Source organism: Rhamphochromis longiceps, linkage group LG2 (assembly GCF_057381845.1).
Source record: "Rhamphochromis longiceps isolate RC_006_pf linkage group LG2, R_longiceps_female_GT1.1, whole genome shotgun sequence".
NCBI lineage: Eukaryota > Metazoa > Chordata > Actinopteri > Cichliformes > Cichlidae > Rhamphochromis > Rhamphochromis longiceps.
The window spans coordinates 31,271,495-31,296,807 of NC_140558.1; the positions used below are offsets into that span (position 1 = coordinate 31,271,495).

General features: G+C 41.4%; 2 protein-coding genes across 2 annotated transcripts in view; one reads left to right on the forward strand and one right to left on the reverse strand.

The window, feature by feature from the left end:
* Nucleotides 1-703: 703 nt before the first annotated feature.
* abcb7 (ATP-binding cassette, sub-family B (MDR/TAP), member 7) lies at nt 704-25,303 on the reverse strand. The gene is made up of 16 exons (XM_085422905.1): nt 25,111-25,303; nt 23,744-23,827; nt 23,578-23,655; nt 22,293-22,412; nt 18,500-18,632; nt 15,039-15,307; nt 14,345-14,433; nt 13,039-13,126; nt 10,756-10,930; nt 10,059-10,216; nt 7,829-7,992; nt 7,526-7,655; nt 6,890-7,061; nt 3,364-3,467; nt 2,550-2,657; nt 704-1,230 (listed from the first exon to the last, which is right to left on the reverse strand). Exons 1-16 carry the CDS (start codon nt 25,258-25,260, stop codon nt 1,012-1,014), a joined length of 2,241 nt encoding a protein of 746 aa, XP_085279031.1. The 5' UTR covers nt 25,261-25,303; the 3' UTR covers nt 704-1,011.
* uprt (uracil phosphoribosyltransferase (FUR1) homolog (S. cerevisiae)) overlaps nt 25,299-25,313 on the forward strand; it is a 13,230-nt gene continuing 13,215 nt past the window's right edge. The window contains exon 1 of the mRNA XM_085422929.1: nt 25,299-25,313. This exon is cut by the window's right edge and continues 502 nt beyond it. The gene's annotated coding sequence lies outside the window, so the exon portion shown is untranslated.

The window sequence follows — 25,313 nt, forward strand, 5'->3', positions numbered from 1 at the left end:
CATACACTCAAAAAAATATCAATCTTCCCAAATAACTGCATCAGAAGAGGCTTGTCAACCAAGGCTAAGGGATATGATGGTTAAAAAAATGCTTTTAAGATGTTACCTGTAAATGAAGCTCAAATTGTAGTGAGACCCGTCCATGATTTATTAGAGTTCCTTCCTCTTAGTCTCAGTGTTATGCTTACATGAAAGTGACCGTGACATACGAGCAGTTCACGGGGGAGCTGTTCAGTGTTTTTTTGAGTGCCGCCATCTAAATGATGTACAAAGGCATTGACGTTCCACAAGTCAGTTTTATCGTATAATTGTGTGAACAGGATAATGAACTTGTTTGCACAAAATAACTCGTGCAAACAAGATAAAAAATATACATATATCACCTTCTACTGGGATCAGATCATCTGCACATCTTCACATTTTCAGAATAAATGTCGAGAACAACGTGACGGGCAAACATACTGCTGCACGTATACACCCTTTATATATAAAAACCAAACCTAAGTTTCATTCCTTTTGTAAAGAATTGTTTTTAAAAATCATATCAATACAAACTGCATCATTATCAAGGCATATGAAAGTCATTACATGTACGCTCATCTGTTTCCAGAGCAGAGGAAGATGTCAATAAACCTGATGTCAAAAAAAAAAATGAGGAGGAGGGGGCAACCATGTTGACTAACAGATGTCTTGCACGCACGTATGTGATATACAAGGTCTCTTATGCTTTGCTTCAGCTGAGACAACTGGCATATAAGCTCTCTCTCTCTCTCTCTCTGGACATCAGCCAGTGCTAAACACTCTTGCTCCCTGTTCCTGCTCCTCCTCCTCCATTTTGGCGAGCGCTGGCCTTTATTTCCATGGAGAGGAGGAGAGATAGTCATAATAACAGGGTTTTGGCTGGAGTGGGGTAGTGGGGGATGTACCCGCCTGCCCAATAGCACGCAGACCAGGGATTCCAGTGTAGGCCATCTGTGAGGGATGAACAAACATGGTGGGTGGCAGCTTCTCTCAACAGGAGCAGTTCCCACAGCCTTTCACACTGTTGAGGATCTCCTCCTGCAATTTCTTCCTCTCCTCCTCCTTCTGGGACAGCCGCTCGGCCCGCGGCTCGGCCGAGTTCTTGCTGCTGTTCAGGATTCTGCTGTTCTGAGCGTTCCAGAGGTTTCCGTATAGGCTGCCAGCGGTGCTGAGCAGAGCCTGGTGGGTGCCTCGCTCCGCCACTTTACCCTAAGCAGAGAAAAGGAAACCAAATTATATGGAAAAAATAAAGTCTAAATGGTGGGGTGGGGGGTTTCACAGGACAATAAAAAGGGCTGTTAACACAGAATCATAGCTAGCATCTCTTCACGGCCACTCTCTCTGCAGACACCTCCCCCCCTCCAATAAGAATCCCTGCCGCCTCCCCAACAACTGTTGCATTCCTCTTGCAAAACACGCAGACACGCACGCAAATCCACACACATGCCACACAGCCCTCCCACACAGTCACACACAAATGAAAGCACCCCCCTCCCCCCACCGCCCATGAGCATGCAGAGGTGTTGGCATCATCTTTAGTGCACCCAGGATGAACATGTGACTGCTTCCGCTCGTTATTTTAATGAGCACCCCAGGCAGTCCTCTGCTGGTGACTCTAGCAAACGCCGTGGCGACATCACACGCAAACATGCCTCCTCGCCACGACCCTCTGATCCCCGCCATCTGACTCGGGAAACACGAACGGCACAGGCTCAACTCGCCGCAGTTCAAAGAGAGCCTCTTCTCATTTTATCCCATCTGACTCGAGCGCTGGCGGAAAATGTCACTTCACCTGTGTTACATTTTATTTGAACTCTTTCTTTCCAGATAATAACTGACTTCACTGTGTTGTGCTCTGCAACGTCTCCGAGCCCAAGCAGCTGGGACAGCTCTGTAATGCAGCACACAATAGCAAAGCACACCAAGTATCGCTGCTCACCTCCACCCTGACTTAAACGCATCTGACCGAAAAACTGCATAAAGCCATTTGTATGGCGAGCGCCGCGGAAAGACATGTTTAGTCGTGGATAGGGCCTCATCAGTGTCTGGGAAGCTGGCCCATACATTATTAGTCACCGAGACAAACAAGACACGCCATCTGACCAAAACACCCAGTTGAGTCTGACTGGTTTAATGAGCCCTTATGGAGAAAATAATACATTCACTTCTACCAACAGTGTCCTGTTGTTGTTGAAATTAATGAGAGAAGCTAAACAAAGCATGTTTTTATCACGTACATTCAAGAAAGGTAAATAAATGAGTGCCAAAAAAAAAAAAAAGAAAAAGAAAGGAGAGAGACAGACGACTTGCTAACTTATTTCTAGTTGCTGGCACAAGCGGTGCACTGGGGGTCACGCAGTGCGGGTCATCATCCTTCAATGTAAAATCGTCTAATTGGACTGGCAATTAACACACTGTGTGTTTATACTTGGGCACACTCAGCAGTCGTATGAAATTGCATTACACCTGAAGATGTTAATCAGGGCAGAATGAGATCAAGTAAAAAAAATAAATGGCTGAGTTCTCACCTCATTGAGCACTATAATCTCATCTGCGTCTACGATGGTGGAAAGCCTGTGGGCGATAAACACAGACGTCCTGTCCTTCACCATCTCCTTCATTGAAGTCAGGATGTTCTGGATGCACACAAGGACAAATAACATTACTACACTGTTAAGCTTTACAAGAGTACCCCCGTAATCCAAAGGAAAATATTTCCAAGTTTGCAATAACAAAGGTCTGAAAAGAAAGGGAGGAGGGGGGGAAAAAAGAGAGCATGAATGACAGGAAATATATGAAATGTACTCGCAAACTTTGATTTGAAAGAGAAGCTAAGTCAACACAATGTTGCTCAGCAACATCCACCTCCATATGCTTTTTTCTTTGCAGTGTTTACATATGATAATTTAAAAACACCATCATGACGAGAAGCAAGAGAGAGAGGAAATAAAAAACTCAATTAACAACCACGTCTACTGCCCCACTCTTTTCCCTGAAGTTCAGTGAGGGCGTGCTGAACTTTCTCATTAAATGTAACATTTACAAAGACTGTGTGGTTTAAGCTGAGCTGGAGATTAAGTAGGAGAAAACAGTGGCAGGTGGCAAGGGAGAACATGGGGGTGGTATGCGTGCGTGTGTGTGTGTGTGTGCAGCGGGTGTATGTCGCAGCAGGTATGTGACGCAGGAATGAGCTGAATTATTGTGTACCTACAGCAGGTGACTGAGTGGGTGCTTGTTCTGTTAAATGTGTATGCAGACATGCTAATGTGTGCGTGCAGCCAGGAGCGGGCATTTGTGGGTATATTAGAAATTGGTGCTAGTGTCTGTCACTGTCAGACTGACCTCTTCAGTGATGGAGTCCAGGGAGGAGGTTGCTTCGTCATACAGGAGGATGGGCGGATTCTTTAGTATCGCCCGTGCGATTGCGACCCGTTGCTTCTCCCCTCCTGGAACAAACCAGACGTCATAAATAGCGAGGCGAATGCCAAAACCTTTGAAATACGCGTTACTGCAAGTCTCTGTCTGACCCTTCTCGCTAGATAATTACCTCAAACTGAGGGCCAACACCTAGACTATACCAATGCTACACGTTTCAGTCTGGTAAGAAAAGGAAGAAGAAAAAAAAAAAGAAAGGAAAAAAAACCAGACCTGATTTAATTGTGAAGAAAAATCAGCAGGACGCAAAGATTTCTCCCGCTGTGCCTGACTTTGCCTTTATTACATATGAGCCGTGTGCGGCCACTTGAAAGCGAGCGGTGTTCGGGGAGAGTAAATACTGCTGGCAGTGGAGAACAGAAATGAAGAAAGTTAGGAGTCTGAGAGCCCAGACTGCCTCCTTCCTCGTCCCCCCCACCCCCACCCCCCACTCCCTTCCTCCTCTCGCAAACTCACAGGCAGCTGTCACGTACAGCCGCAGTGAAATTAATGAGAAGTTAGTCACCTCTTTATTTTGTCCATTCTCTCACTCACTCTGTCACTCCACATAAAGAAATCTGTGCTGCCAGTAATTGCATCTTGAATGCTGAGTGAAAATGCTCACACTATGTGTGTTTACGTGGGCTAAATGAGTTGCACAGTGATGCTAGGAACCTAATACTACACAGTCATGTGTAGATCAAATGAGGGTGACTAACTGTAAGGCAACATGCCATTAAACAAGTTCAGACTCTAAATTGAAGAAAATGTTGAAGTAATGACAGTACAGCGAGAGATTAATCACAGTTAAAACTATTTCAAAAAGCCATGCTCAGAGGCGACATGTCAGGAAAGTCAGCTCAGCAGCTATATGATACAATGCTCCTGGTTCATTCATGGTACTTTCATATAAACATACTATGCTGAAACTAATGTTTCTAACAATGTGCTCATTTCATTGAATTTGATAACAAAGACAACAGAATTTATTTGAAAGAAAAGCTACAACATGTGCAACTCTTAAATAACAATGAGAACTTATTGCTTCATCTCTTTATTCTGCCCTACTTCACGGTCAAGATGACCTGCTGAAGTTCAAACTGAGCAGCCGTTACAGTGAACGTGGCATGGCTGTTGGTGTCAAATGGGCTGGTCACAAATTGCTGATATATTGAGAATTTTCCCACATAACCATCTGTAGGGTTTATAGAGAATGATCTTAAAAAAGAAAGAGCGAGAGAGAATATCCTGTGTTCTCTGGATGAAAATGTTGATGCCAGAGATAAGAGGGGAATAGTCAGACTGCTCTGAGTTGATAGGAAGGCAACGAAGAGAAGAGCAGCACAATCCTGACTCGTATCAACAGTTCAGGCTAGTGATGGGGTGAAATGGTGGCAGATTTTGGGCCTGCTAATACCAACACAGCATGGTTTAAAGCCACCAGTCTACCTGAGTACTGTTGCTGACTAGGGATGGGTACCGGTATCCGGTGCCATCTGACATAAACGGTAACCAGACCGAAAAGCAGCGCACATTTCGGTGCTTTATTTCGGTGCTTTTTTTTCCTGAGCTGTGATACACTTTAGATTCTAGCCAATCATTTTACGTTTCTGAGGCTAGTAGGCGGGGCCAGGTACGTACGTTCTTTTAGAGCAGAGCTACAGATTAAAAATGACCACGGCAAAGCGGTCAAAAGTCTGGCTGTACTTCACAGCAAAATATGCAAATTCAGCAGCCTGTAACAAGTGCTTTAAGCTGATACTATGATACTGTCAAAGGAGGTAACACCTCAAATCCGATGAAACACCTGGCGACGCATAGCGTTTTTTTTAAAAGCCGAGAAATGCGCCGTATTTGATAGCTTGCTGTGAGACCTCACACCGAGCTGCGGGTGTGGTGCCTGTTATCGGACCCGGAGTTAGCAACATCCCCCAAAAACACGAAGAGGAGAGTCCTGGCCCCTAGCCCTGCCAGTGTAGCAGAAATGATGACAGATGATGATGGCAGCAGCAGCAGCCGTTCTTCTCTGCGTGAGTAGCTTAATGTTGTTCGTGTGTAATTTACGTTGAGTATGCTAACCACGTTATTACATTAATGCATGTAAGGTGAACTAGCAAACATCATCATAGCTACATGCGGCTGTCTTCTTGTTTGATGGCAGATACTCCCTTCACCCTGGCCAAAAAGGCTAAAATGACCAAAGAAAAAGTGGAAAACAGTTAAACATGAGCGGTTTTTGGATAAAGTTTGTGTTTTTTCCATTGTTTAAGCACTGCTTCCAGCCAAGAGTGATACCATATATGCCCCATAGCTGCAGAAAAGGCTAACATTGTTATCTTTTTACAAAAAAACAGCTGAACATGAGAGGTTTTTGGACCGATTTTGTGTTCTCCATTCTTTAAGCACCGGTTTAAGCACCATTTAAGCACCGGCACCGTTTCAAAAGTACCGGTTTGGCACCGGTATTGGATAAAACCTAAACGATACCCATCCCTATTGTATCCGTATTGTATCCATCCTATGATGGCTGCTTGCAGCAGGATAACATGTGCCATGTCACAAAGCTCAAATCATCCCAGACTGGTTTCTTGAACGCGACAGTGATTCCACTGCACTTAAACAGCCTTCGCAGTCACCAGATCTCAATGCAACAGAGCACCATTGAGATGTGGTAGAGCGAGAGATTCCAATCATGAATGCACAGCTGAAAAATCTTTAGCAGCTGTGAGATCTTTTCATGTCAATATGGACCAAAATAATGTTTCCAGCATGTTTCTGAATCCATCCCATGAAGAAATGAGGCAGTTCTGAGACCAAAAAAAGAGGTCAAAGCTAGTACTAGCAAGGCGTGCCTAATGATGTGGCTTCTAAGTGTATATAGTCAGTTAAACTGTGTTACGTTTATATTTTCATCTTAGAAAAAAAATCTATTTTTCGCTATTAATTAAACATTTATAAAGTTATACAATTTACAATCCAGTGAAATAACATAAACAAAAAGTAGTTGATAACTGATTAAGCAAAATAGGGCTCAAAACATGTATTGTTATAACATTTTCCAACAAATGGTTTCAACAATGGTTTTGATTTTGGACTTTTAGCTGTTTGAACATAAATAACTAAATAAGAAGCCCATTTTTTTTCTTCTTAGAAAATTCCATTTGTCATGAATCATTCTTTTTTTGTGTGATTTTAAAATAAATGAATGGAACCAGTGGATACTCCTCAGTGAAAATAATAAAAAGCAAACAAACAAGAGAAACAGCCAGTCTTAGATTTCTGTATAACTACTATATTATAATGTGGAACTATTAGCGCGCAAATTATTAAGAGAATGGGTGTGATTTTCTTTTTTCCAGTGTAGTATACCATCCAGAAAAAAGCAAAACAAGGCTTTTCCGTGGCTTGCATGGAAAGAGCGTACTTAAACAGCAGGCATAATGATGCAGCTAACCTGACAGCTTGAGGCCCCGCTCCCCAACCTGGGTGTCATAGCCATTGGGCATCCTGAGGATAGCGTCATGGAGGCCTGCTAGACGAGCTACTTGATAGACCTCCTCTGGCGTGGCGTTGATTTTCCCGTAATGCAGGTTGTAGAAGATGGTGTTGTGGAACAGAACGGCATCCTGACAGAAACACAGTTAAGAAAAAAATAAGGCTTCAGAGATTATTTTTTTTGGTTTTTTTTAATTGCAGCAGTGAAAGAAACAGAAGACTGCAGTTACAAAGAAGGAGAACGTGAAGGAAGCAAATGACAAAAATATGTGCATGTACCATCTGTTCAGATCAGCCTCTGAGCTCACTGCAGTGAAAACCAAACTGAATTCAGCTCATTTCTGAATGCTATTGTTAATGGTTAATGTTACATTGTTCTTTGCTGCCCCCTTGTTGTGCTTAATCACTAACAATATATTATTACCTTTACCACTTAGAGACAAAAGGTCCATGTGCTTCTTCTGAGGAGGAGAAGGTTCCGACCCCACCACCCCACCCCCGCCAAAAACACAAAATAAAATAAATAAAAATCTCTGTGTGGCTGATAAAAACACTTTTTCATTTCTGTTTATTTCTGTGATGGATTTTCTCATACCTGAGGAACAACCCCCAAAAGCTTCCTCAGGCTGTCAAGGCTGACGTCTCGGATATTCTGCCCCGCTATGTAGATGTTCCCCCGCTGGGGCTCGTAGAAGCGGAACAAAAGCCGCACAATGGTGCTCTTCCTGCAACCAGACATGGAACCAATCGTCAGCATCCTTCTGTCTGTGAGCTGGGGGAGCTACACCCCCCACTCTACTGATGATATGTGATAAGACTGTCTAAGACATGCAAATAAGATGACACGGGCTGGGTTAAAGGTTTAACGTACAGCGCAGATCTCGGAAAGGTTACCTACCCCGACCCGCTGCCGCCAACTATAGCCACCTTCTTCCCAGCAGGTACTTCGAAGGACACTCCGTTTAGGACTTTCTGGCCCTCCAGGTATTCAAAATAGACATCCTCAAAGCGGATGGTGGCCTCCTGTGGTGTGATGGTTAATGGTGGGGCGAGATCCTTCTCCTAGAGCGCACCATCAGAGGGTTAAGACAGGCAAAATGGAAAAAGAAGGAAGGATCCAGAACAGCCACTGGCAGAGAAGGCTTAACATGATGCAACATTACTCCAACACCTTGTAAAGAGGCATACTGCTGGAGCACGGAGCCTACATGGACTGCATAAAGCGAGACATTCACAGCAAATTTGAGAGGTCGTTTCAAAAAGGCCGTATGAATCTTCACACGCTGCCCTTCACAGTGATTGAAGGATCAATAGGCGTGAAAACTTTCGGTACATACTGAGCTCAGTCACAGTGCAGCGATGCAGCCAAGGTCAGCAGTGAATAAAACGCTGTCCTTAGCTTCAGAGTAAAAGCATGTTCTGCTCAATGTCTATACCACCTAATAGCAACATAATCACACACTATCCACCTCAGTCAATTAATACAAATAACTCTCAGTCCATTAGTATAAACAGATGATAATTTCACACCCTGCGACATGGGAAAAAAGCCAAAATAATTTGTCTTTTATTTAGTGTTGCAGCTTCAAGAGAGGGAGACTTTTAAATTTTTTTTACATCTACATAATTGGCCAGTGTGTTACCAAAAAAAGACCCCAACAAAACCCCCACATACTCAGACAGTAATGGCCTGCTGGGCAGCGCCATTCCACTGGGAATTACAATGGAGAGGAATATTACTGATGAGAGAAAAGTAACTGGACAGATTCATTTCTCTGACTGTAATTACAGGCTGCAGATGAGAATGGCCTTTGTATTGTTAGGAAGGAGGTGCCCATTTGCACTTAAGTGCACTCTTCTGACGCAACATAGGCTGTCTAAAACAAAGAAAGGAAAACGATCCATACAATGAAACATCCCATGAAATAAGAAAATCAAATAAATATGAGGTTTGCAGATTAGAAATTGTACAAATGTTGGGCATTTTATAATTTAAAGAGCAGGATCTGTCTAAACGTTCCTAATTTCTATAGGATGAAATTGTGCACTGGTGGTAGATTAATCCCACAATTATTTCATTATTTTAGTCATTTTTCAGGAAGTACTGATAGAATTGTTATTTGCACCCTCAGCTGGCAGGGGAACAATAAAGGAGACACTGAGAAAGCTGCACTGCAGGCAGAAGTGGCTTTTGTTAACAACAAAAAAAACATTAACAAGGCAAAAAATTTACTTTAAGAGGCTGCCAGCTTCTTCAACCTCTCCTGTAACCACAGGATGAGACAGACCAATACCGTGCTTTGAATGCGCACTCAGTAATCACTAATGACCAAAATTACATGAGTGTAGCAATTTTAACAGAAAGCCATTCACTTAAGTGCAGTTTGACCTTTCATTTCTCCCCACTGACACTCCTTTGTTTCTGTCTGTTTTGCTACCACTAGTCATAATCAATAATTGCGCTGGAACACAACACAAATATTAGGCAAGTTAACAAGTTTATCATTTGTATAGTCCAACAGATAATTGCAACACAACAAATTAACTGAAACACTGGAGTGAAATTAACTATAAAAACAAGGCAAACAAGGCCTAGTTTTTTTGGAGGGGGTTTAAAGAAAGCTTTTAATATACTACAAAACTCAGACTAAATTATGGATGCTCTAATTAAAAAAACACTGAATAAATCACTAAGTAAGCAGCCGATAGATCCACAAGAAATTCCCATGATATCCCCAAACTGATCGCATTAATGCAGCGAGCAATGTCATGCACTACAAGTGGCAATAGACGAGGAAGCACCTGAGTCACATGAAGCACGTAATTACTATGTTTGACTGCAACCTATCATTTTTTTTACAACACGTGCATAGGTTAGTCATGCAGCAATAAGAGAAACTCAGTCTGCTGTTAAAATCTTTTACCGCTCGCTTCTTTTTTAAAAATCTGCTGGAGAAAATGGATGGGTAACAGGCTTCATCACATTTTGGACTTGCCTTTATCTTCAATTTTTAAGATTCAACTCTGTGGAGATTCATTTATTCTGCTCTGATTCACCTATTCCGTTCTCTACCGTCAGGAGGAGAAAAAATAAATGTGAAGAAGCGCGTGACAGGCCGATAAGTTACCTTTATCTTGGTGTCGACGTTGAGCAGAGTGAAAAGAGTGTTCATGTCTATAAGGGCCTGTCTGGTCTCTCTGTACACTGTACCCAGGAAGTTTAAAGGGAGGGAGAGCTGAAAGAGCAGCCCGTTCACCATGACCAGGTCTCCCACCGTCATCGTACCTATAGAAAAGCAACAGAACAGCTTACAGCGATGCACATGCTCTCGCTCTACTGTATCATGTATGCGTCTTTGGATGCAAGATCCAAAAAAATAAATAACAGCCAAACCTTTTTTTCCTCCTTCTCTTTCTTTCAAGCTGAGAAAGTAGACAAACCATCTCCACCCCCTGTGATTTCAATTTCTGCATCAAAGCTATTTTATATCCTATTCATGCCACTTTTTCATGCTTGCTGTGTTTTGTTCTCATTTAGTTTCTATTATGCAGTTCAGGCAGAGTTTACTTTTCTTTTCCAGTTTCATCGGTCCATTTGATTTTGTTTTGAGATGTTTAAACTTATTTATGTCTAAACCCTATTTCCATTGTGTTCTTACCACAAATCATTGGCATGAAGAGTTATATTCAGCTCAAGTCAGTCTAGCAAGTTTTTTGGGTTTTTTTTTTACCTTTACACATGGATCCAATTCAATTTATGGCTCAAAAGAAATCGGAAGCCCACAACAGACATTTACGTATCACCTTTCCAAGCTCCACACTCACCTGCTGCAATGCCCTTGCTAGCGAGCAGCATGATGGCGGTGAGGCCGACGCTGAAGATGGCACTCTGACCAAAGTTGAGCATGGCGAGTGTGGACGTGGTTTTTAAAGAGGATGACTCATAGATCTTCAGGAATCCATCATACCTTTCAGCTTCGTACTTTTCATTATTGAAATACTGCAGCAGAGATGAGAAGTATTAAGACACAGAGCACAGGCCACGGAGACAATGAGAACATTCACAAAAGGAATGAAAGAGTAAGTCGAGAGTGAAAGAGGGAGAGACTCAAATATGGTAATGGTTAAAGGTTAAGGAAGCATGGAGAGCCGTGTCGGCCAGATAGACACTTTTGCGCAGCCTGCCTCGAGGCTGCATTTGTTCTCTGTGACCGCTCTGGGCATAGTCTGGGTCTCAGTTGGCCTCTAAAGCACTTTTTCATGTCTCTGTCTCTTAATCTGCTCCCGTTAGATTTTAAAGGATGTGGAAAGCAATACAGCTGCCTTATCTTTGCATGGTGAAGATTTGGCAGTAAAACAGTAATAGCAGAATCACAACAAATGTTACAACTATTCGACAACTGGAACAAGAAAAAAAAGAGAGAGAAAAGCCTAAACATCCCGTGCAAGTTAAACAAGAATTGCTGCAGCTTTTTCATCACCGACATTGTCATCATCCTCTGTGTTTACATCTGTAGCAGCTTACACAGACACCTAGATTACTAACGGAGTGCACATAGCTCTTTTAAGTGTTACACCACACAAGCAGCACTAATTCTGATTAAGACATACAGCTATCGTTTAAAGGGGGGGAAAAAAGAAAGCGCCTCAGCCACCAGCACTCTCCTGCACATCTCTTAAATTCGGCACATAAAACAACAATATAATCATAACAATCCTCCTCAACTCTGCTGCCAATTACCTAATATTGTTGCTGCACGGCTGTTTGTTTAGCTTGCATCATTGTTTCTCTGCTCTGGTTAAGTGGGCGATTTGCTTCTCTAGCTAACGGCAGTGGTGCTGTGCGGACACAGACCTGCCACTGATTTGCATATAAGGAAATGCACCAAATAAGCGAGACTAGAAAGTAGCGCATGGAGGACAAACCGAAGCAGTGCAAGGAGCCGTATTCAGGTTCTCATCCAGCCCTTTGTGAAAGTGGAACGGATTTCTGAGTGGGCGGAGATCTAATTACATATGCACACTCACAGCTCAGAGTGATGCTAAATCCGGCCGCATTGACACAGATGACACAAAATAACACAGAACAAAACGTTAAGAAAAACAGGACGCAAAATAATACGGCAAAGAAAATAACATGGTATCCAAAATATATCTGCAACGGCCAACGAAGCAATGAAACGCGACACTGATTATGTTTGTGTTTGTGCTGTGTACTAAAAGATTGCCTAAAAAGAGATTTAAAACTGAACGAGATAGAGTTTTAAGGTAATGTGACCTTGAGAAAAGTTTACAGTAATCTTTACTGATCACATCAGGCAGGTGAGACTCTTTCTCACTCATAAACCACCCAGGACTTCAGATGACATTTCTATTATATTTTTAAAGCCCCCAGTGGCAGATACCTTTCAGTCCAAAACTATAATTGGGACACAATTTGGGCCATTGACTAAACCGTGAAAATAGTCCTGAGTGTCCGGTGATAAATGTCTCATTGTTTGTAGCTACTGAAGTGACATTTACAGAAATGGTGGACAATTTCATACTGAGAAGAAGAGTGCCGCAGAGAATTAAGAGGAAGAAATGAAGACAAAGAAATATGAGAAAAGTAAAAACACAGGAAATTATGCTTTTATAATGTGTTAGAGCTGAAAAGAAAATAGCTGATGGAATAACCAACAGAGAATTAATCAAATATTTTGATATATTCAAGTAGAAATGCAAAAGAATTCCAAGTCTATGAATTGGGATAATTTGAGGTTTTTGTGACAGATAAAAATGATTCTGAAATAATTAATCCATGTTTTACAAACATTCTGACCTTATACATATATACAAAAGCATGCTTTAAATCATTTTCCTGAAATTTCGTCTAACATAATAACAACCATTCTCCAAGCCAAGGTTTGAGTGCTTTTGCAGCGTTTTTCTTATTGCTGGTGTTTGGCCTCTCAGGGCCACTGTATTATAGACCTCAAATAGATAATATAAATATTTAGATGGTGACATACACATTTGTTAATATCGATGTGCCTGGTCAAAGTCAGCTCAAGGAGCAGATTTGGTAGGTGTGTACAGGTGCGTGTGTGTGGGGCATTTAAAACTCACCTTAACAGTCTCGTAGTTGAGCAGCGAGTCAATAGCTGCATTGCCTGCTTCGTTGTCTGCTTTGTTCATTTCTATTCTGAAACGAGTCCTGTGTGCACAGACACATGAACAACATGGCAGTCACTTGCATCAGTACAAAAACCCGGGTCATGGACCTTTCCGGACTGTGACACTGGCAGTTGGAGCTCCATTGAAGTAAATATTTGAAATTTATTTGGTTAAGTAATTTACATGCAACAGTATCAATTAAATGTTCACAGGAGTTCTTTCTTAATAGAGTAGAGTCTTGCTGACTCTCTTCCCTGGGAGAAATCTTCCTACTTTGAAATAATAGCTTCAGTGTGACTGGTAATTCCAGTCCTTAATGTGAGTAATGCACAGCTTGTAAATTTGGTCTACTCATTATTGCCACGATGAAGTTGCTTTTGAAAATGAAATGCTATTACATGCATTTCATTATCGACAAACTGAAAATCAAAACAGTGATTGGATTTTTTTTTTCCTATCAAAAATGATAGAAAACGGGAGTTTGGTGCAAATTCTGGCGAATCCTTATGTGTAATGGGTTGGTGTTGCCACGGATCAGGCTTGTTTTAATACATCTCATGAGCATTCGAACAGACTGGGCTCTGAGAAGTTTTAAAAAGAGGCTCTTTGTCATGTTCTAGCAGTTAATGAGCAGTTTATCCAACGTGGGTGGACAATGTGAGGCCGTTACTATCAGACAGAGGTGCTGACAAGGAGGCTGTACTTGGCTGGTGGCAAAATTTAGGCAATTTGGGAAACCATCGACTATCGTTTGATGGCTTAGCCTCTTGGAGCAAAGAGCTAATATTTCATAGCTTTCAGTGTAGCCACAAAATATTCCAGTTGTGTGCTCTGGTCTTTGATTACCACTTTGTAGTCAGAGTCCTTTTAACCAACTGAATTTGTGCAGACTTTGTTTGCAAATAGATAAACATTGTCTGACAAACTGGTTGTAATTGGAAATCAAAAAGTTTCTGGTACCAAGAAACATTTTTTAACATATTCATCCAATTTCAAAAACATTCTGTAAGTGGTTGAGACTTTTCTAAGAAACAACCACATCGATGCTAGGACCCAAGGTCTCACAGCAGAACACTGCATTGTAATCAATCTTATGTAATTTGTCGATGGCTTTAATCGTGGCTGATTTGTGGATTTCAAAGTGAGCATTTTTACAATGCAGAGAGCCACAGAAATGTTAACCGAATCTCTTTGAAGCAATTACAAATCTGAACAACAGGCAGACACAGAAAAAAAGCAGAAAAAACATCAATCCTACCTCCACTGTGTGACGAGAATTGTGAAAATGGTATACGCTGATAAGGTACCCAAGGCCACTGCTGCAAACTGTCCGCCACACTTGTAATACTGCAGAGGAGAAAAGCACAGGCAGGAAGAAGCATCTTTTACATGCTGTAATTCAACAGCACTGTGATAAAAGTCAAGAGACCACATCAGACCAATCTATTAGCGTCACACGGTACTTTCAGAGGGTATTGTTTTTGATCATTCCACTGTGAAAGCAATGGTTACAAATGAATAGGAAAAGACAAGAAGTACTCATGATGACGCTTTAGCTATTTGGCCAGTGGAGTCTGCACTTGTTACAGGCAATCTGATCATCCACAGTGGAGTAATAGCACGAACTAAAAGATGAGCCCATCTTTCAGTGGAAGAAGGGGCATCTGTTTAGGGCACACTCCACAGGAGGACATTAAGATGCAAGAAAGCTTTAGGTTTCATCATTAGCACTAATGGGCCCACCAAAAGTTCACAGGGATTCATATTCCATTTAAAATGTAAATGAGATAGTATCTGTGAAATTAATTTCCGGGAAATCGGCTATGAGGAGTGGCAAGGTGATGTTAACATCAATCACTGAAACAGCAACACCAATAAGAAGTAAAAGCTGAAAAAGAATGCATAAGCACACTGTGTGGTAGTTTGTGTCTTCATTTACACCTATAACTCACCAAAATGGCACTGACGAGGGCCATCTCAAAGACCGTGGGACCGAGATTGAAGACGAGTGCGCTCAAGACAAAAGAGATCCCCCGCGTGCCGCGGTCGATGGCCTTGGACAGCGCCCCTGTCTGTCGGCTGAGATGGAAACCCAGATCCAGATTGTGCAAGTGCAGGAAGACGTTCTTTGCTATGCGTCGGATGGAGCTCTGGGCCACCTTGCCGAACACGGTGTTCCTCAGCTCGTTGAAGAAGGCTGCACAAGCCCGTGAGGCACCATCTGGGATAGCGGAGGAGATGGAGAGTTTAGGACACCTGCTGTGAAAAGCAGGGAGGTTTAAACTGCAGAAAGTGAGAAACTATTGCCATCCTGAGCACGGGAGACTGTTAAAAGGCAGCAAAACAAGAATATGACCCACACTTGTCTTGTCCTATTAAACAGAACGCAGCACATTGAGGCACTTAAGACTAGACAGGTTTTAGGCTCATTGACTACTCTGAGGAGACGGATCGTATGAGGTGGCAAGACAAGTCTTTCGCATCATCTCTGGTCTGCAAGCCCTGCAATGCTACAGCAGCAGTCTCCCCTCTGTAATTACAAAGCAGAATGCTGTCTGAAGCCTCACTACTATAGCGGGCCAGCTCACTGCAGACTGAAGGGAGGGAGGGTATCCGAGTGTTCAGCAAGGCATTGAGCGTGTATACCGACAGAACAGAGCAACAGAGACAAGGTTTTATAAGAATGAAATGTTAAGGTGTGATCAAGTTGTCAATAAACAGGCTTAATTTGAATGCAGCGTCTAGACTTTCAGTGAAGGAGAGAAGTGGAAGCAAGCATGTCTTTATGTTAAAGAAATTATCCAATAATAAGATTTTTTTTTCAAAGGATCATTAATATACAGCAAGAAAACTGAGCTGTTCAGTCCGATAGCAACTCCAATTAAATACTAAAAAGAAAAGTCAGTTCATCTGAGCTCTCACACTGCTCATAAATTGTTTTACAAGCAGATGGCTAGCATGACTGTCACAAATTGATATTAGTCTGTGTTTGAATGACATGTGGTCTTCCTGTGGTGATTTCACTGAGTTGTGTGAATACATGGCACATCTGCTGAGACCAAAGTCAGGGCAATAATCGCTCTGTCTGCCGCTCTTCGTGGGGCTGTAATGTGGCGTTAAATAGAAATGCTCATCTAATGAACAATGTGTCCACATCTGACAAGGTAGGATGAGCACGGTGCACCCTTTTCAGCCAAATTACACCAGACACTGCAACCTACAAGCACTGTGTCCTCTGTGTCACAAAGAAGAATCTTAAAAAAATGAAATCTCCCTTTTGTAACAGCATCCTCATTTTCTTTCCTCATTCATTTTTCTTTGTCACCCCAATTCATCTCATCTTGAGCCCCCGTCATGTGCTTCAACTGTAGTATTAGTGTATAAGACCTAAGTGGGCTTATTAGAACAAGTGGCTACAGGGCTAGCATACAGAGCTTACAAGCTGATCTTAGTGAAGGCCACAGTGACTTACAGTGGTTGTTAGTATTGTCATGTTTATTCATTTTATACTGCTTTCCAGCAGCAGTTCCCAGAAATCCTACGCTAATCAGGAAGGCACGTCACATTCACATCTCACTCCTGACTTTTTTCTTGTACTCACAGAAGCATTTAGACAAAGAGAAGAAAAAGGTGACCCCAAAAAAAGAAGTGAAAGAAGTAGAGCTGGGCGATAGAACGATAACGATATGTATCGCGATATAACTTTTACTCGATAGAGAAATTAAGCTATCGCGATAGACCTCGCCGCTCTTGTCCTCTTAAAAAAAAAAAAAAAAAAAGTCAGCCAATCCAAATTAAGTAGCGCAGAGCCGAACCAATCACAGCCGCAGCGTCACGTCGCGTGACTTGTTACGTACAGCACAAGTGCCAAGCCGCACGTGTGTTTGTTTGGGAAGCAGCCAGCGGGTAATGGAGCCAGCGCCTAATGGAGGAAATGAGTGTGCCGACTAGAAAAATCAACCGAGCGTGACCGAAGAGAAAACAGATGATGGTTCCAACGCCGGAGAGATTGTCGAACGGAAGAGCCATAGAAGTTCCGTAGTGTGAAGGTATTTCGGCTATTTCAAGTCTGACAAAAAACAGAGTAGCGTGCACTGTAAATTGTGCCGAAAGCAAGTCTGGAAATACAATAAACTGGTGCATGCGTCACACTGTGCGCCACGTTATTGTTTCGGTGAAATTAACTTCTACAATACTGTTACTGTTAATTGTACTCTCTGCAGTGTTTAAATGCTTACATATACACACAGTTACTGTCCCTCCACACACACGACTCTGTTCTGCTTCTATGCCCCAGCTTTGTTTACTTTTTCAGACAGAGGCTTCTAGACTTCTGATTGGCCAACATTTCTGCACGGTTAGGAATCTAGCGCCACCTGCTGCTTTGGCATGTTCATAGCAGCGTTTTCTTTCATTTCTCCCTTTATGTGTGGACGGGATTATTTTTTAAAACGAAAACGGAAAATCTCCGTTTTCAAAAATACCCGTGTACGTGTGGACGTAGCCTCAGTCTCTGACTGGAAGCGCTAATTCGTCATTCGACTTTTGTCAGACTAAAGTAACTGTTAAAACTGTTTGAAAAGCTCAGCTATACAACAAGGAGAGATTGAGAATTTCCTTTTAGTTCTCAGTTTATTGGATATTGACAAAAGTTAGTCAGTTTTGTCTGTTCTTCTGTAAAACAAACTAAGATTTATTTTTAGAATTAATATTTTGTTTCTAAGTGGAATTGACAATTTAGTAGTCTGTTTCGTTTGTTCTATTTTGAAACTTAGACGCTTTAGCGGCTGCCTTTTGTGTAGTTTGCAATATTTGCCTTTATCTATCTGAAAAAGTCTCATGTTCCTTAAGTACATCTACCCTGTTGAACTTATTATGGGAAATAAATATTTAAATAAAAACAAGCTGCTGATTATTTCACATTTTACTTGTGAGCAACGGCACATTTAAATCTTACAAATATAGTTATTTGGCTTATATCGTGATAGATATCGTTATCGCCTGAAATGAAAAAAACATATCGTGATATGAAAAAATCTCATATCGCCCAGCTCTAGAAAGAAGCAACCCTGGCCTCGCCACAGCACGAAAAAAATAACTACCTAACCACTTTCAAAGGACATTGCAATTTCTTCTCCACTGCTTTATAAATCTATTCACCTCTGTTTGCCTTGAGAGCTCACAGGTATCATACATGATCGTCCTCAGCACTCACGAGAGGGTCGTGAGGATTAAAAGGAACTCAGACACAGAACGAAGCTCATAATGTAAATAATGTGAGCGAGTAGCAGAGGTTGTGCCGTGGCATTGATATGAATGTGATGAGAAAGGTCAGCCTGTAGATAATAGGCAGTCCCACAGTCCCATCTGATGAGCGCGGCACCTGCCAGTGCAATACAAGTCTGGGACTTACAGCCAATCAGCACGGCCGTTGCCATGGTAGCCACAGTGCTTGGCGCGTCATTTAGGTTCAGCATGTGTCCCGACATCTGGTTAAGCTCGTCCACTGCATACTTAAACATGAAGGGCACCATCACATTGGTGATCTGGGAAGGGAGAGAGAGAGGGACAAAACACTCAGAGGAGGAAACAGTTTCAAATAGCCTATTAAACTGACATATGTGTCCAGAGTCTTCTTTTTCTGGCTTTCTGTGGTGTCTCTGTGTGTGCAAACCTCACAGGTCTAGAAAGTAAAACTCCACTGTTACAAAGTAAAAACCAAGATTACCATTCAGGTGCATTCAGTTATGTGTATGCATGGTATGGTATGCTGGGTAGTGTGCATGCATACATATGTTTTCATTGTGACTGGCTGTGCTGGTGCTGGAGAGGAGGCTGGTGCTTCCTGCTAATGGAATTGAAATGGTTATTAGGGCTAATTAAAAGCACAGGGACAGCTGTGTGACTCAGGCTGGGCGGTCCGCTGCGCATTAGGACAGACAGAAAACACGGCATCACAGAGCAAAGCATTTTCATTTTTAAAAACCATTTCATTTGAACATCTCAACCTCTAACACGGGGGTTACTTTATGTTCCTTTACCCCATTGAATTCTGTGGGGTATAAATTTAATAAAATATGACCAGCATATGTGAAATAAACCTGTGCCACCTCTGATGTATGAAGGACACCTAATAATGGCCCATTTAAAGTGCAAAAGCTACATCTCTAGGGTTCCTGCTTAATACTCTTGGGTATTATGCTCAGACAATAGAAGTCCTCTGAGTCCCTCAAGGAAAAACAATATCTGCCACTTTGCTACCAAGACAACAGAACATGACACAAAAATAGCCTGAGCCTATTATCACAGGGCCAAAACATGTCCTCAATTTTACCACTAATACATGATAAGGTTGGATGCGCTCTTCAAATCCATTAACGAGCAATGCTGGAGATTAAATTGACACTATGTCAATCTGTACCTCGCAGTATGTCATCCCATAATAGAGATGCTGTGTCAAGTAGCGGAGAAAGGCTTCGGGCTACAAAGAATTAGCTTAAGCTTATAGCAAGGCATGCAGAAAGAGAAGGCTTTCTTTGAGGGCAACAAAAACAAGAGCTAGTATATAATCATTTATTTGAAATGAAAATGTCACCGATAATGTCCCTTGCAGAGGTGTGATGCACTTTAACCGCATAATTATTCTGCTGATTTAAAAATTGCATCCACACTGCTGGTGCTTTTAGTTCAAACAGACATACTGCAGAAATCAGGTTAACTCCAGCCAAGCAGGAAAAAGGGAGGAGAAGATTGGATTGCATGTATGAGCTCTCTCCTCTTTAGCACACACTAGAGGGAGCCATGCTGAGTGGCAGCAGGACACGGTTATTGAGGAGCTGTGAATTTCTGATTGTTTTCCAGGGTGTAAATTAGAGACCATCAACAAATGAAGAGGGAATGCATCACGCGATGATTGGTGCATGCCATTAATTATTTCATAAGACGCTGTTTTAAATGCATGACTGTTTTAGTTTCACATGGGATCTTTACCAAAAGGTGATCACCCATCGTGAGTACTCATGATGTTTAAACACAGGGTGGTCAGAGCTGAGAGGTTAATTGATTAAGCAAGAACATTTTTTTTTCTTAAAATGAATAAATATATATATGTCAAAAAGATTAGCGTTTTAATATGCTTAATTTGTGTTTCAGTAGCGCTACCTGCTGTGGCGACCCCTTGTGAGTAGCTGAAAGTAGCTTTTAGTACACAACTACAGAGTCACTTGTATCTCGTAACACAGCATCACTGTAGTAAATTCTCAAAAAGTTAAGAAAACAAGCTGATCAAAGCAAAACTTCATCCTAAAAAACTACCAGTACAGCTGTTTGTGTGCCAAAAATGATACAATTTTTTTGAAATCCTAACACTCATTAATTGAATTGCTTCCTGGATGACAGAAAACCAAAAGCAATAAGATATATAAACAGTGACGATACATCAAATTTACACAAAAAAGCATAATTTCCTGCAATAAACTGAGGACCTGTTCAGTGTGTACCCTGCCCCTTGTCGCACGACATCTGCGATAGGCTGTACAGGCTCGACCCGATGACCCTGAACTGGATAAGCAGTTAAGCAAATGAATGGATGTGCAAAATCACTGTATACAAAAGTGAAGCTACAGGTCAACTTTCTGCAAAGTAATGACATGCTGGTATAATTAATGACTAATTGACGCCACCCTTGCAAGAATTACATGTTGTAAATGTTTATTTGTTGGGGTTTGTTTTCATTAAAAATGAATGAAGCAGGTCCTGAATGCAATACTGAACGCCCCAATTTCATCTGTTGGGCTTCAGAGCACTTCACATCCACATTATCAGGCTTTTCACTTCAGTCTCATCCTACAACAACAGTGCCAAAAAAAAAAAAGCTGGTGGCAAATAATAAAACCAAGCATTTCCTAACACAGAGTTTGTTAGACCTATTCAAATGACTTGGCTTGACACTGGCATTTTTTCATGACACTTGCTTCACAGATCTTACATTTTTGCACGTACTGAATTTCAAAAATTCAATTTTTCTGGAAATCTGTGAACGTTTTTTAGTATAATGACAGCATAACTTTTCAAAAAGAAAGTGTGGATATGGCACGTTTACCCTTGTGCCCTCTCTTAAGCCTGAAATCAGCAGGAAATCTACAGTGTAACTGGTAACCCCTCTTAACCTGATGCCATAACGCTCCAGGCCAATCAGAATGTTCAAGCATTGCTGTAACACCAATAACATTGGTTTAAAAACAAAGGGCTTTTCAACACTGGTTTTGCACACAGATTTCCCCAGGTTCTGTTAATATTTTAATATCAAATATTTTGGATTTTATATATTGAGAAAAAAAAATTTTTTTTAAACTTCTTGCTTGAACTGCTGTCAAAAAGCCAAATTAGTATTTGTGTGAATTATTTTTAGCATTCATTCAAGTTTTTGCCCATGTTTTTATACATTATATTGAAAAAAGACACATGCATGCATAACAAAACAAACACAATTTCTCACTTTTTAAAACTGATTTCTTGTCTTTAGCATTTTTAATTAAACAGAGCTGAAATTATTTGCAAATTCGATTAATCTTTTTTTTTTTGGTAAAATATAATACACATTTTTATGATGACTGTTATAACTAATAATGGTGGATTTAACTGAAGCCAGTGGTAACCTTGGATTATAACCTCTCTTCGTCACTGTGTTTCACTGTGAAAAGCCACGTACATGATTTACCGAATTGTTTCTTAACATACTGATGATGTCCTTGCCTAAAACATCTACCAGGGGAGAAATTAATAATCCTCATTTCCAATTACCAATTCTCTAAAATGCATCTCTTTTGAAAACAGTAACAAATTAAAATGAGCAGCAACATGCAAGAATGACTCTGAAGCTGTGGGAATATATGATGAGTGAAGACTGCAGGGGTTTTGTGCTAGTTAACAACTCTGTCTACAATCAGCTGAATTTATTTTGTCAAAGTATCTTGCTTTCATCTAAGAATATCTGGCTCCTAATGTCACAAGGGAGGGCATTAGCTGTTAGCTAACCTTCTTCTTCAGGGTGGAACAAATCCACAAAGCATAAAGCAGAAGTAATGTGATAAAAATATCAGTTGTTGTTAGGTAAGTCCAAGTAATGTGGCTAATCACCAGTCAAACTAATTAAATTCTCTTTATATGATATGTATAAAAATAAATAAAAGAGAAATTAAGCTTACCTTGGATCCAGCGAGCAGGCCCAGAGAGAGTGCAACACGGGCTCGCAGGTCGGGTCTATCCTTCGGCCACACGTAAGACAGCATCGCAGACAGGATTTGAGCTGAATTCACCTCCTTCAGCTGTGTAAAAGACACAGCAGCAAACTTTATTTATTCAATAGAACACCTTGTAAAATATGTGGGATAACTGCTATGTTAACAGTCTAATGTGCCTCACTGGGCAATACTGGCAAACACCATACATTTAGCATTCAGTGTTGACAATCCCAGTAACCTAAAGATGGCTCTCTGGGCACGCACGTAGAACATCAAATGTCAACAGGAGTCCCCAAGGAGATATGGCAGCCACGATGACAGCAGAGTCTCCAGGTGGACTTGGGGATCCAGTCTGACACTACAAGTCCCACGAGATACCTGGGCTGTCATCCCAGCTGAGGCCGAGAGCCCACTGGTGCCAGCATAGCTGTTTACCCACGCTCCAACACACATCTGCCACAGGGACTCTCCACAGGCCGGAGAATATGCAGTAATTCCTCTAATCCACTCAATATGGTGGCACCATGTTACGACGCTGCTGTATGGCAGCACCTCCTAACAAATTACAGTGAAAGTGCGCCCAGCACCTGCTTTTAATCAAATACAATCAGCAATGTGTGACACTGCTGAGGGAGGATTAAAATGAACAGTTTAATGCACTACTGAAGTTTCTGTAAGGCCCAACTTCGTTACAGTTACTCGTTTTATCTGGAAATATTAAATGTAACTCAGCTTTCAGTTAAACTCTTCAATGTGGAGTTAATATTAATACCTAACCCAAGTTCTTGTAAAACGAATGTCTCTTTTATTCAAGTCACATAACATATGTGAAATTCTCAGGAGTCTTATTTTAGCGTTTCGCCCATTAGGCAATGAAGCCATTAAGAGTTTAAGAGTTCAGCCCCCTAACCCAATTTGACAGAGAAAACTCATTTGACCAGCAATAAGACAGTCTGTGTCAACGCAACATGCGGTTACATTTCCAGGTAGGTGTACATTAGATTACGGCATAAGGTTTCAGAGGGATTTGCAATTATGATGTAACTACAGCGTAGATTCAATGCAGCAGTTTAAATCAGCTTTAAGGCTGCGTAACACCAAACTGATTCACAGATATGACACTGTTTAGTTTTGTCATCTTAAGAATAACAATGGTCAGCATTTTCAAACAAAAAAAATTAAAGGTTTCATGTCATCCAAGCATGAAAAGTTTCACTAAGTAATCATTAAAACACGGTACCGTACTCACCACATTTTTTGGGTCTGCGCTTAGTCCCCCGCCTGCATTTCCGTGCCAACATGTCCGTTTGTCTGTCACCTGTAAGTGCTGTGGAAGGGGAATTCACTGTTACCCTATATTAATTAATTTGAATAACAGGACGCCAATATGTGATTATTTCTTAATACACACTTACTTTTGCAGCTTCCAAAATCTGACGACTTTTTTCGCTCCTGTTGGTGCTCCATGTTGCCGTTCGTAGGTGTGGAGGTGAACTTGACTGAAACACACAAGAGCACTGATTTTACCAATGTTCCTAAATGTTTCAATAATCATGTTTACCACACAGAGAGAAAGTGTAAAGCAGTAAATAAAAGCAAGTAAAATTTAATAACCCAAAATTCACATCATGTAAAACAAAGAGCAGCTGTGCATGTTTGATTTGTCACAGTTTTTACTCCGGATGCACTTCCCTTCTATATTCGATTCCTCCCAGAATCAAATGGAGGATTTTTTACCTCTTTAGGCAAATGGGTAAACCACTACGCTCACATCATTTAAACAAATAAGTACTAAATATTTAATTCATTGTGTGATTTCAGCAAATTTTTTAAGCATTCATAGTCGGAGTTCAAAGGTTATGCAAACCAAACAAACAGAAGAGAAGTTGCCTAAACTGGTTTTTAAATAAAGGTTTGGTAAACGTTTTGAAACACCGAGAACAGGATATACCACACTGAAGCACAGTAATGGATCAAGCAGGACCTGAGTGCTTAAAAACACAGCATCTGTATGGTTCATTTAAGATCAAACTGAGCGTAAACCTACCCTGTAATAAGACTCCAGTGACTATGAGTGAAATAGGTTAACATGTTTGATACTTTCATTTCCTATAAGACACAGCACGACTGTAAACATCCCTCTTATCTGTTTTGACCTGCCATGTGAAGATGACAGATGAACGGCATACTTAACATGAGGTGAGAGTGAACCGTTCTAGTGTCAGACACATTAAATGGGAATGTGACAACTTGGAAGAGTTGGAGCTAAGAATGAATAACTTCTAAAAACAGTAAATGTGCCAAATAATTTATGACAGCGCGTTTACGTGACATGACAGTTACCCTAGGTTTGACAGGGTGGGACGGTCTTATCTAAGTTTTCAGTAAAGACCGATAACACGTGACTGGGACCTTTGACAGGCGTCAGACTTTGCACGCGCACACACACACACATATTGAACTGTATTTTTAAGAAGCCTGTTTGACTTTGACGTGCTTTCCGTTCAGCTGACATACATTCAAAACTAATAACGACGTTATGACATAACATGAGTAACCTAAGTCGTTAAGTTAATGCAGGGTTAGCTACTTAGCCAGCTACTTAAAGCAAACCCAAACGGCTCTTTTAACAGATGACAACCGCCTGTTTCTCTAACAAACCAGAAAACAAATCATCTATCTAGGTATCATTCCTGAAAGTTACTTAGAAAGACTTTTTCTCTGCCCTTGCCTGGTGGCTAAAAGCACCGTGTCCTCTCTGACCAGCCCCGTCCTCACTCACCGGATATGTGCTTTGGCGTGCATGGCCAGCCCCCGGCTCATTACGACTTTTATTCCATACATGATACGAGCTCGTCTGCCGAATGAGAAGCGCTAGTTTTCGTTTTTGAAAGTGAATGCCGCATTTCAGCGGTGCCAACATCAGCGCCATGTTGTATGAGGAAGGAGGGCAGTTAGGCAACACGCCGGGTACGTCATATCCGG

What these genes read in the sequence shown, in the direction of transcription:
- abcb7 (XM_085422905.1), bottom strand. Translation starts at nt 25,260, where the DNA reads ATGGCGCTGATGTTGGCACCGCTGAAATGCGGCATTCACTTTCAAAAA. An exon ending in ATTCTCGTCACACAGTGGAG is followed by an intron (nt 13,127 to 14,344) that starts GTAGGATTGATG and finishes CTGTGCACACAG; the next exon opens with GACTCGTTTCAGAATAGAAA. An exon ending in TGGACTCCATCACTGAAGAG is followed by an intron (nt 2,658 to 3,363) that starts GTCAGTCTGACA and finishes GTGTGCATCCAG; the next exon opens with AACATCCTGACTTCAATGAA.